This window comes from Pseudophryne corroboree, chromosome 2, assembly GCF_028390025.1.
Source record: "Pseudophryne corroboree isolate aPseCor3 chromosome 2, aPseCor3.hap2, whole genome shotgun sequence".
Lineage (NCBI taxonomy): Eukaryota > Metazoa > Chordata > Amphibia > Anura > Myobatrachidae > Pseudophryne > Pseudophryne corroboree.
In genome coordinates this window covers 962,533,638-962,547,876 of record NC_086445.1, presented here as the reverse complement: position 1 = coordinate 962,547,876, position 14,239 = coordinate 962,533,638, and the positions used below count along the sequence as shown (strand labels likewise).

At 42.9% G+C, this 14,239-nt stretch overlaps 1 protein-coding gene across 2 annotated transcripts in view; it reads left to right on the top strand.

The window, feature by feature from the left end:
- Positions 1 to 2,964, top strand: part of LOC135050152 (uncharacterized) — a 194,909-nt gene extending 191,945 nt beyond the window's left edge. For both annotated transcript variants that reach the window (XM_063956352.1, XM_063956351.1), the window contains exons 11-13: positions 320 to 381; positions 1,887 to 1,936; positions 2,887 to 2,964. In XM_063956352.1, the coding sequence (XP_063812422.1) occupies positions 320 to 381; positions 1,887 to 1,936; positions 2,887 to 2,943 (169 nt within the window). In that variant the 3' untranslated portion in view covers positions 2,944 to 2,964. The remainder of the gene's footprint in view (positions 1 to 319; positions 382 to 1,886; positions 1,937 to 2,886) is intronic.
- Positions 2,965 to 14,239: the final 11,275 nt, after the last annotated feature.

The following is a 14,239-nucleotide window of genomic DNA, read 5'->3' as shown; positions in this document are numbered from 1 at the left end:
TGGCTTTGCTAGAGCTGTCACATTTGATGGCATTTCAGTACAAGGTTTATACTAAGTTGCCTTCACTGACTGTCAGTGGGCATCCATTACAAAGGATTTAGTAACTAACATATTAGTATAATTATTTATATTCTGCCTTTACTGTTTCTATACTATTCTTATTGTATCTTTTATTGTCTTTTGGTGTTTTAATATTCATACTGTCTGACATGAATGTCATATGGTCTTTTGCAGTACAGATTGTTCATTTGCTTTGACCTATAGTTCTCCAGCAGATATATTCATATGTATAATTTTATTATTTGTTTGCTCCCAATAGAAAGATGGACTGGGTGGAATACCCCACAAGGCTGGCGCAAGCCTTGAAGAGGCAACTTTTTGGTAAATTATACTAATCGCTTTTCTGATACCAACACATATAATGCTGGGAAGGGAAGGGGGTGCATTATGCCCCACAATAATGCCCCTAGCACCAAATTATGCCCCACACAGTAATGCCCCTTGCAACTTATTATTTTCCACACAGTAATGCCCCCTAGCACCTAATTATGTCTCACACAATAATGCCCCTTGCAACTTGTTATGTTCCACACAGTAATGCCTATTGCACATTATTATGTTCCACACAGTAATGCCCCTTGCAGCTTATTATGTTCCACACAGTAATGCCCCTTGCAACTTATTATTTTCCACACAGTAATGCCCCCTAGCACCTAATTATGTCTCACACAATAATGCCCCTTGCAACTTGTTATGTTCCACACAGTAATGCCTATTGCACATTATTATGTTCCACACAGTAATGCCCCTTGCACCTTATTATGCCCCACACAGTAATGCCCCTTGCACCTTATTATGTTTCTCGCAATAATGTCCATTGCACCTTATTATGCCTGACACAGTAATGCCCCTTGCACCTTATTATGTTCCACACAGTAATGCCCCTTGCACGTTATTATGCTCCACACAGTAGTGCCCCTTGCACCTTATTATGCCCCACACAGTAATACCCCTTGCACCATATTAAGACCCACAGAGTAATGCCCCCTAGCACCATGCCACACTTAAAATTGGCACTGTAATTGCTTGTTGTCAAGGGGTTGTTTCATGCTGCTGGCCAGGCCTGCTCCCTCTGCTGCTGCCGCCGCCATGACACCATGCAGGAACATTTGTACTACACATTAAAAAGTCAGTCATTTTACTACAAATGTTCCATTTGTTAAAGAGCTTATGTTTCCTACGCCATGTAACATGCAGTGTGTATTAATGGACTGATCGTTTCATGGGACTGGTGGCTGAATACATGGCACGCTTTAGCTTTATGTATGTTTTTATTAGTAAAATACTACGTGTATGTCCTACCGCTTCCTGTATGCTTGGTGGTAGTGGCTGTAATGTGCATATGAAAGGTAACAACAGGCTAGTAGTGTAGACATGTCCCCTGCCCTCTAGTCTAACAGCTGGTGAATGCGTCACATCAAGTTACTGAGATTTTGGCTTGATTTTGCCCTATATCCCTGTCAGAAGGGGTGGAGTCACATGACATGTGACACACCCCTCATGTCTGATTGGACCATAAAGTGGTAGCGCAGTGCATTTTCTATAGGGGGTGTTTGTTCCTGTTCCCTTTTTATCAAATTAAAAATGCCTGTGGCCTGTGCTTTGTACAGCGCTATAGAAGCCTGTATAAGAGTTACTGTGATCGCTGCTGTCACCAACATGTATAGAACAGTTACAGAGATGTATAAGCAGCTGCTATATGATACACACTGCGTCCCACATAGTGTATAACATATAGATAGACTCTACAAGCCACGCTGCCCATAAACTGGCAACTGGAGAGGTCAGGGCACCAGAATGACTGTTATTTTGCTTTTTATCCACAGAACTAATCCGCCTAATAAAGGCAGGGGCAGCCATTGCAGCCACGAGACTGGTAAGTCACTATATATCTGCACATCAAATTGTACCCTCTGTTCTACAATAGATAACAATGGGCCAGATGTATTAGCCTGGAGAAGGCATAAGGAAGTGATAAACCAGTGATAAGTGCAAGGTGATAAATGCACCAGCCAATCAGCTCATAACTGTCAATTTGCTTATTTTAGCTGATTGGCTGGTTAATTTATCAACCTGCACTTATCACTGGTTTTTCACTTCCTTATGCCTTCTCCAGGTTAATACATCTGCCCCAATGTTTTGCGGTGGGGTCTGTGTTACATAACTATTCAATCACTACAATTGCACATAGATTATTAGATTATTTGTTACACCACCCCTGGTATCTGTCTAAGACTGTCTATTGGTCTATCCTGGTTCCTTGGCTCAGAGAAATGTGCATAACAGAATAATGGGCCTAATTCAGACCTGAACACTGCTGTGTGTTTTTGCACAGCAGGCGTTCAGGTCTGAACTGCGCATGCACAGGTGCCGCAGTGCCCTGGTGCAAGCCAGAGATGCTATGAGCATCTCAGCCCAGCAATTGTCTCTGACTGATTGACAGGCAGAGGCGTTCGCTGGGCAGGGGTGGGGGTGGGCAGGCGGCATTAGGCTGCCATTTTGGGGGCACGGTCCAGGCAGTGCAGGAATGCACGGACCGTGTGGTGTGGCGGGCTGTGGCGGCTGCGTGATGTCACATGCAGCCGCTGTGACCCGGAGAGCGTGCAATGCTTTTGTACCTGTGCGGCAGGGGGAGGGCCAGACACGCGGAGCTGGGAGTCCCCCCACATGTCAGGGTGGCTGATCGTACCGTGCAAAATTTTGCACAGCTACAATCAGGTCTGAATTAGGCCTACTGTTTGGGTTCCCCCACACCAGCCATCATTGATGTTGGATAGATGCTTTTCTCCTCCTAACACATATTGTATTCTCTTCCCTGTACCACAGAGATCTTTCTGGCAGAGGGTCAGGAAAACGGTGATGGCCCTGTTCAGGCAGCAGTAAGTGACTTTCATATCTGCTGAATACTGATTGTACATTTATTTATTAACAGTTTCTTACTGTATATAGTGCAACAATTTCTGTTGCGCTTTACTAATGGAAACAACAGTGATAAAACAAAACTGGGTAATAACATACATAGAGGTAGGAAGGCCCTGCTCGCAAGTTTACAATCTATAGGGAAATAGGCACTGACACACAAGGATAGGTGCTATCTATAGCATAATGGTCCACCAGCTTTTTGGTGGGGCTGTATGATATGGTCACACACACAGCATCCGCTGGCATCTGTGAGCTCCTTCCTGAACTGCCGTCCTGCTGTGGCTGTGTCATCAGTGCTGAGAATCTTCTGCAGATACCGACGGGCTCCTGCTCCGCTGGTTACAGACTGGGGATGGTAGGCGTTGGTACGGTTGTGCCTCCGGTGGAACCACTATGGTGTCCTGGTGGCCCCTGTGTGGAGGTGATCTCTCCTTCCTAGCTGGGCCTGCTTGCTTAAGTTAGTGCTGGGCTCCGTCTGGAAGCAAGGTACGCTGCAATAGTGCTCTGTGCTGTCACCACAGTTATCATTGCAGTAAAAACTGAAACACACATAGGCCCTCATTCCAAATCGTTCGCTCGGTAATTTTCTTCGCATCGCAGCGTTTTTCTGCTTAGTACGCATGCGCAATGTTCGCACTGCGACTGCGCCAAGTAATTTTGCTATGAAGATAGTTTTTTTACTCACGGCTTTTTCTTCGCTCCGGCGAACGTAATGTGATTGACAGGAAATGGGTGTTACTGGGCGGAAACACGGCGTTTTATGGGCGTGTGGATGAAAACGCTACCGTTTCCGGAAAAAACGCAGGAGTGGCTGGAGAAACGGAGGAGTGTCTGGGCGAACGCTGGGTGTGTTTGTGACGTCAAACCAGGAACGACAAGCACTGAACTGATCGCAGATGCCGAGTAAGTCTGAAGCTACTCTGAAACTGCTAAGTAGTTTGTAATCGCAATATTGCGAATACATCGTTCGCAATTTTAAGAAGCTAAGATTCACTCCCAGTAGGCGGCGGCTTAGCGTGTGTAACTCTGCTAAAATCGCCTTGCGAGCGAACAACTCGGAATGAGGGCCATAGCTCCCAATCACACACACACACACACATATATATAAGGATCCGGTCATGTGACTGGGATCCCGAGAGTTCAAATGCCCAACGGTTAGCATGTCAACTAACATGGACTACTCCCACTCGTGGGTATCTACGACACCTATAGAGTGGGAGTGGGAATAGAACCTGTGGTGAGCGCAGTAAAACACCGAGCCCGTTGCATGACAAGCGTAGCGTGCCTGCAAGGGGCTCTGTTGCGCTGCCCCGGTATTCTGCGGCCGGGATCCCAGGGTCAGTGTGCTTACCTTCGGGATCCTGACCACTGCCATATCAGCCCCAACCCTATATTATATTTATATATATATATATATATATATCTGGGGGGCCCCCAGGGATATCAGTGTACCGGGCCCTCAGATTTCTGGGATATATAAGATGCCACGTAGCAGGTCACTATACACACCACAGGAACAATATACTACAGCAACACTGTACACAACACAGCAACACACTATAGAACACATTACACACCACAGGAACAATGGCCCTCATTCCGAGTTGATCGCTCGGTAATTTTCTTCGCATCGCAGTGAAATTCCGCTTAGTACGCATGCGCAATATTCGCACTGCGACTGCGCCAAGTAATTTTACAATGAAGATAGTATTTTTACTCACGGCTTTTTCTTCGCTCCGGCGATCGTAATGTGATTGACAGGAAATGGGTGTTACTGGGCGGAAACACAGCGTTTTCGGGGCGTGTGGATAAAAACGCTACCGTTTCCGGAAAAAACGCAGGAGTGGCCGGAGAAACGGGGGAGTGTCTGGGCGAACGCTGGGTGTGTTTATGACGTCAAACCAGGAACGACAAGCACTGAACTGATCGCACAGGCAGAGTAAGTCTGAAGCTACTCTGAAACTGCTAAGTAGTTTGTAATCGCAATATTGCGAATACATCGGTCGCAATTTTAAGAAGCTAAGATACACTCCCAGTAGGCGTAGGCTTAGCGTGAGCAACTCTGCTAAATTCGCCTTGCGAGCGATCAACTCGGAATGAGGGCCAATATACTATAGCAACACTGGTCCTCATTCCGAGTTGATCGCTCGCAAGGCGAATTTAGCAGAGTTGCTCACGCTAAGCCTACGCCTACTGGGAGTGTATCTTAGCTTCTTAAAATTGCGACCGATGTATTCGCAATATTGCGATTACAAACTACTTAGCAGTTTCAGAGTAGCTTCAGACTTACTCGGCATCTGCGTTCAGTTCAGTGCTTGTCGTTCCTGGTTTGACGTCATAAACACACCCAGCGTTCGCCCAGACACTCCCCCGTTTCTCCGGCCACTCCTGCGTTTTTTCCGGAAACGGTAGCGTTTTTATCCACACGCCCCGAAAACGCTGTGTTTCCGCCCAGTAACACCCATTTCCTGTCAATCACACTACGTTCGCCAGAGCGAAGAAAAAGCCGTGAGTAAAAATACTATCTTCATTGTAAAATTACTTGGCGCAGTCGCAGTGCGAATATTGCGCATGCGTACTAAGCGGAATTTCACTGCGATGCGAAGAAAATTACCGAGCGATCAACTCGGAATGAGGGCCACTGTACACAACACAGCAACACACTATAGAACACGATACACACCACAGGAACAAGGGCCCTCATTCCGAGTTGTTCGCTAGCTGCCGTTGTTCGCAGCGCAGCGATCCGGTTAAAAATCGGCACTTCTGCATATGCGTATGGTGTGCACTGCACACGCGCGACGTACTTTCACAAAGCCGATGCAGTTTTACACAAGCTCTAGCGACGCTTTTCAGTCGCACTGCTGGCCGCAGAGTGAGTGACAGGAAGTGGGTGTTTCTGGGTGGTAACTGACCGTTTTCGGGGAGTGTGTGAAAAAACGCAGGCGTGTCAGATAAAAACGCAGGAGTGGCTGGGAAAATGTAGGCGTGGCTGGCCGAACGCAGGGCGTGTTTGTGACGTCAAAACAGGAACTAAACAGTCTGAAGTGATTGCAAGCTAGGAGTAAGTCTCGAGCTACTCTGAAACGGCACAATCTATTTTGTAGCAGCGCTGCGATCCTTTCGTTCGCACTTCTGCTAAGCTAAGATACACTCCCAGAGGGCGGCGGCCTAGCGTGTGCAATGCTGCTAAAAGCAGCTAGTGAGCGAACAACTCGGAATGAGGGCCAATATACTACATCAACACTGTACACAACACAGCAACACACTATAGAACACGATACACACCACAGGAACAATATACTACAACAACACTGTACACAACACAGCAACACACTATAGAACACTATACACACCACAGGAACAATATACTACAGCAACACTGTACACAACACAGCAACACACTATAGAACACGATACACACCACAGGAACAATATACTACATCAACACTGTACACAACACAGCAACACACTATAGAACACGATACACACCACAGGAACAATATACTACAGCAACACTGTACACAACACAGCAACACACTATAGAACACGATACACACCACAGGAACAATATACTACAGCAACACTGTACACAACACAGCAACACACTATAGAACACGATACACACCACAGGAACAATATACTACAGCAACACTGTACACAACACAGCAACACACTATAGAACACTATACACACCACAGGAACAATATACTACAACAACACTGTACACAACACAGCAACACACTATAGAACACTATACACACCACAGGAACAATATACTACAACAACACTTATACACAACACAGCAACACACTATAGAACACTATACACACCACAGGAACAATATACTACAGCAACACTGCACACAACACAGCAACACACTATAGAACACTATACACACCACAGGAACAATATACTATAGCAACACTGTACACAACACAGCAACACACTATAGAACACTATACACACCACAGGAACAATATACTACAGCAGCACTGCACACAACACAGCAACACACTATAGAACACTATACACACCACAGGAACAATATACTACAGCAACACTGTACACAACACAGCAACACACTATAGAACACGATACACACTACAGGAACAATATACTACAGCAACACTGTACACAACACAGCAACACACTATAGAACACTATACACACCACAGGAACAATATACTACAGCAACACTGTACACAACACAGCAACACACTATAGAACACTATACACACCACAGGAACAATATACTATAGAAACACTGTACACAACACAGCAACACACTATAGAACACTATACACACCACAGGAACAATATACTACAGCAACACTGTACACAACACAGCAACACACTATAGAACACGATACACACCACAGGAACAATATACTACAACAACACTGTACACAACACAGCAACACACTATAGAACACTATACACACCACAGGAACAATATACTACAGCAACACTGTACACAACACAGCAACACACTATAGAACACGATACACACCACAGGAACAATATACTACCACAACACTGTACACAACACAGCAACACACTATAGAACACTATACACACCACAGGAACACTATACTACAGCAACACTGTACACAACACAGCAACACACTATAGAACACTATACACACCACAGGAACAATATACTACAGCAACACTGTACACAACACAGCAACACACTATAGAACACTATACACACCACAGGAACAATATACTACATCAACACTGTACACAACACAGCAACACACTATAGAACACTATACACACCACAGGAACAATATACTACAACAACACTGTACACAACACAGCAATACACTATAGAACACTATACACACCACAGGAACAATATACTACCACAACACTGTACACAACACAGCAACACACTATAGAACACTATACACACCACAGGAACAATATACTACAGCAACACTGTACACACCACAGGAACAATATACTACCACAACACTGTACACAACACAGCAACACACTATAGAACACTATACACACCACAGGAACAATATACTACAGCAACACTGTACACAACACAGCAACACACTATAGAACACGATACACACCACAGGAACAATATACTACAGCAACACTGTACACAACACAGCAACACACTATAGAACACTATACACACCACAGGAACAATATACTACAGCAACACTGTACACAACACAGCAATACACTATAGAACACTATACACACCACAGGAACAATATACTACAGCAACACTGTACACAACACAGCAACACACTATAGAACACTATACACACCACAGGAACAATATACTACAGCAACACTGTACACAACACAGCAACACACTATAGAACACTATACACACCACAGGAACAATATACTACAGCAACACTGTACACAACACAGCAACACACTATAGAACACTATACACACCACAGGAACAATATACTACAGCAACACTGTACACAACACAGCAACACACTATAGAACACTATACACACCACAGGAACAATATACTACAGCAACACTGTACACAACACAGCAATACACTATAGAACACGATACACACCACAGGAACAATATACTACAGCAACACTGTACACAACACAGCAACACACTATAGAACACTATACACACCACAGGAACAATATACTACAGCAACACTGCACACAACACAGCAACACACTATAGAACACTATACACACCACAGGAACAATATACTACAGCAACACTGCACACAACACAGCAACACACTATAGAACACTATACACACCACAGGAACAATATACTACAGCAACACTGTAGACAACACAGCAACACACTATAGAACACTATACACACCACAGGAACAATATACTACAGCAACACTGTACACAACACAGCAACACACTATAGAACACGATACACACCACAGGAACAATATACTACAGCAACACTGTACACAACACAGCAACACACTATAGAACACGATACACACCACAGGAACAATATACTACAGCAACACTGTACACAACACAGCAACACACTATAGAACACGATACACACCACAGGAACAATATACTACAACAACACTGTACACAACACAGCAACACACTATAGAACACTATACACACCACAGGAACAATATACTACAGCAACACTGTACACAACACAGTAACACACTATAGAACACTATACACACCACAGGAACAATATACTACAGCAACACTGTACACAACACAGCAACACACTATAGAACACTAGACACACCACAGGAACAATATACTACAGCAACACTGTACACAACACAGCAATACACTATAGAACACTATACACACCACAGGAACAATATACTACAGCAACACTGTACACAACACAGCAACACACTATAGAACACTATACACACCACAGGAACAATATACTACAGCAACACTGTACACAACACAGCAACACACTATAGAACACTATACACACCACAGGAACAATATACTACAGCAACACTGTACACAACACAGCAACACACTATAGAACACTATACACACCACAGGAACAATATACTACAGCAACACTGTACACAACACAGCAACACACTATAGAACACTATACACACCACAGGAACAATATACTATAGCAACACTGTACACAACACAGCAACACACTATAGAACACTATACACACCACAGGAACAATATACTACAGCAACACTGTACACAACACAGCAACACACTATAGAACACTATACACACCACAGGAACAATATACTACAGCAACACTGTACACAACACAGCAACACACTATAGAACACTATACACACCACAGGAACAATATACTACAGCAACACTGTACACAACACAGCAACACATTATAGAACACTATACACACCACAGGAACAATATACTACAGCAACACTGCACATAACACAGCAACACACTATAGAACACGATACACACCACAGGAACAATATACTACATCAACACTGTACACAACACAGCAACACACTATAGAACACTATACACACCACAGGAACAATATACTACAGCAACACTGTACACAACACAGCAACACACTATAGAACACTATACACACCACAGGAACAATATACTACAGCAACACTGCACACAACACAGCAACACACTATAGAACACTATACACACCACAGGAACAATATACTACAGCAACACTGTACACAACACAGCAACACACTATAGAACACTATACACACCACAGGAACAATATACTACAGCAACACTGTACACAACACAGCAACACACTATAGAACACTATACACACCACAGGAACAATATACTACAGCAACACTGTACACAACACAGCAACACACTATAGAACACTATACACACCACAGGAACAATATACTACAGCAACACTGTACACAACACAGCAACACACTATAGAACACTATACACACCACAGGAACAATATACTACAGCAACACTGTACACAACACAGCAACACACTATAGAACACTATACACACCACAGGAACAATATACTACCACAACACTGCACACAACACAGCAACACACTATAGAACTCTATACACACCACAGGAACAATATACTACAGCAACACTGTACACAACACAGCAACACACTATAGAACACGATACACACCACAGGAACAATATACTACAGCAACACTGTACACAACACAGCAACACACTATAGAACACGATACACACCACAGGAACAATATACTACAGCAACACTGTACACAACACAGCAACACACTATAGAACACGATACACACCACAGGAACAATATACTATAGCAACACTGTACACAACACAGCAACACACTATAGAACACTATACACACCACAGGAACAATATACTACAGCAACACTGTACACAACACAGCAACACACTATAGAACACTATACACACCACAGGAACAATATACTACAACAACACTGTACACAACACAGCAACACACTATAGAACACGATACACACCACAGGAACAATATACTATAGCAACACTGTACACAACACAGCAACACACTATAGAACACTATACACACCACAGGAACAATATACTACCACAACACTGTACACAACACAGCAACACACTATAGAACACGATACACACCACAGGAACAATATACTATAGCAACACTGCACACAACACAGCAACACACTATAGAACACTATACACACCACAGGAACAATATACTATAGCAACACTGTACACAACACAGCAACACACTATAGAACACTATACACACCACAGGAACAATATACTACAGCAACACTGTACACAACACAGCAACACACTATAGAACACGATACACACCACAGGAACAATATACTACAACAACACTGTACACAACACAGCAACACACTATAGAACACTATACACACCACAGGAACAATATACTACAGCAACACTGTACACAACACAGCAACACACTATAGAACACTATACACACCACAGGAACAATATACTACAGCAACACTGTACACAACACAGCAATACACTATAGAACACGATACACACCACAGGAACAATATACTACAACAACACTGTACACAACACAGCAACACACTATAGAACACGATACACACCACAGGAACAATATACTATAGCAACACTGTACACAACACAGCAACACACTATAGAACACTATACACACCACAGGAACAATATACTACAGCAACACTGTACACAACACAGCAACACACTATAGAACACTATACACACCACAGGAACAATATACTACAGCAGCACTGCACACAACACACTATAGAACACTATACACACCACAGGAACAATATACTACATCAACACTGTACACAACACAGTAACACACTATAGAACACTATACACACCACAGGAACAATATACTACATCAACACTGTACACAACACAGTAACACACTATAGAACACGATACACACCACAGGAACAATATACTACAGCAACACTGTACACAACACAGCAACACACTATAGAACACTATACACACCACAGGAACAATATACTACAGCAACACTGTACACAACACAGCAACACACTATAGAACACTATACACACCACAGGAACAATATACTACAGCAACACTGCACACAACACAGCAACACACTATAGAACACTATACACACCACAGGAACAATATACTACAGCAACACTGTACACAACACAGCAACACACTATAGAACACTATACACACCACAGGAACAATATACTACAGCAACACTGTACACAACACAGCAACACACTATAGAACACGATACACACCACAGGAACAATATACTACAGCAACACTGTACACAACACAGCAACACACTATAGAACACTATACACACCACAGGAACAATATACTACAGCAACACTGTACACAACACAGCAACACACTATAGAACACTATACACACCACAGGAACAATATACTACAACAACACTGTACACAACACAGCAACACACTATAGAACACTATACACACACCACAGGAACAATATACTACAGCAACACTGTACACAACACAGCAACACACTATAGAACACGATACACACCACAGGAACAATATACTACAGCAACACTGTACACAACACAGCAACACACTATAGAACACTATACACACCACAGGAACAATATACTACAGCAACACTGTACACAACACAGCAATACACTATAGAACACGATACACACCACAGGAACAATATACTACAACAACACTGTACACAACACAGCAACACACTATAGAACACGATACACACCACAGGAACAATATACTACAGCAACACTGTACACAACACAGCAACACACTATATAACACGATACACACCACAGGAACAATATACTACAACAACACTGTACACAACACAGCAATACACTATAGAACACTATACACACCACAGGAACAATATACTACAGCAACACTGTACACAACACAGCAACACACTATAGAACACTATACACACCACAGGAACAATATACTACAGCAACACTGTACACAACACAGCAACACACTATAGAACACTATACACACCACAGGAACAATATACTACAGCAACACTGTACACAACACAGCAATACACTATAGAACACTATACACACCACAGGAACAATATACTACAGCAACACTGTACACAACACAGCAACACACTATAGAACACTATACACACCACAGGAACAATATACTACAGCAACACTGTACACAACACAGCAACACACTATAGAACACTATACACACCACAGGAACAATATACTACAGCAACACTGTACACAACACAGCAACACACTATAGAACACTATACACACCACAGGAACAATATACTACAGCAACACTGTACACAACACAGCAACACACTATAGAACACTATACACACCACAGGAACAATATACTACAGCAACACTGTACACAACACAGCAATACACTATAGAACACGATACACACCACAGGAACAATATACTACAGCAACACTGTACACAACACAGCAACACACTATAGAACACTATACACACCACAGGAACAATATACTACAGCAACACTGCACACAACACAGCAACACACTATAGAACACTATACACACCACAGGAACAATATACTACAGCAACACTGCACACAACACAGCAACACACTATAGAACACTATACACACCACAGGAACAATATACTACAGCAACACTGTAGACAACACAGCAACACACTATAGAACACTATACACACCACAGGAACAATATACTACAGCAACACTGTACACAACACAGCAACACACTATAGAACACGATACACACCACAGGAACAATATACTACAGCAACACTGTACACAACACAGCAACACACTATAGAACACGATACACACCACAGGAACAATATACTACAGCAACACTGTACACAACACAGCAACACACTATAGAACACGATACACACCACAGGAACAATATACTACAACAACACTGTACACAACACAGCAACACACTATAGAACACTATACACACCACAGGAACAATATACTACAGCAACACTGTACACAACACAGTAACACACTATAGAACACTATACACACCACAGGAACAATATACTACAGCAACACTGTACACAACACAGCAACACACTATAGAACACTAGACACACCACAGGAACAATATACTACAGCAACACTGTACACAACACAGCAATACACTATAGAACACTATACACACCACAGGAACAATATACTACAGCAACACTGTACACAACACAGCAACACACTATAGAACACTATACACACCACAGGAACAATATACTACAGCAACACTGTACACAACACAGCAACACACT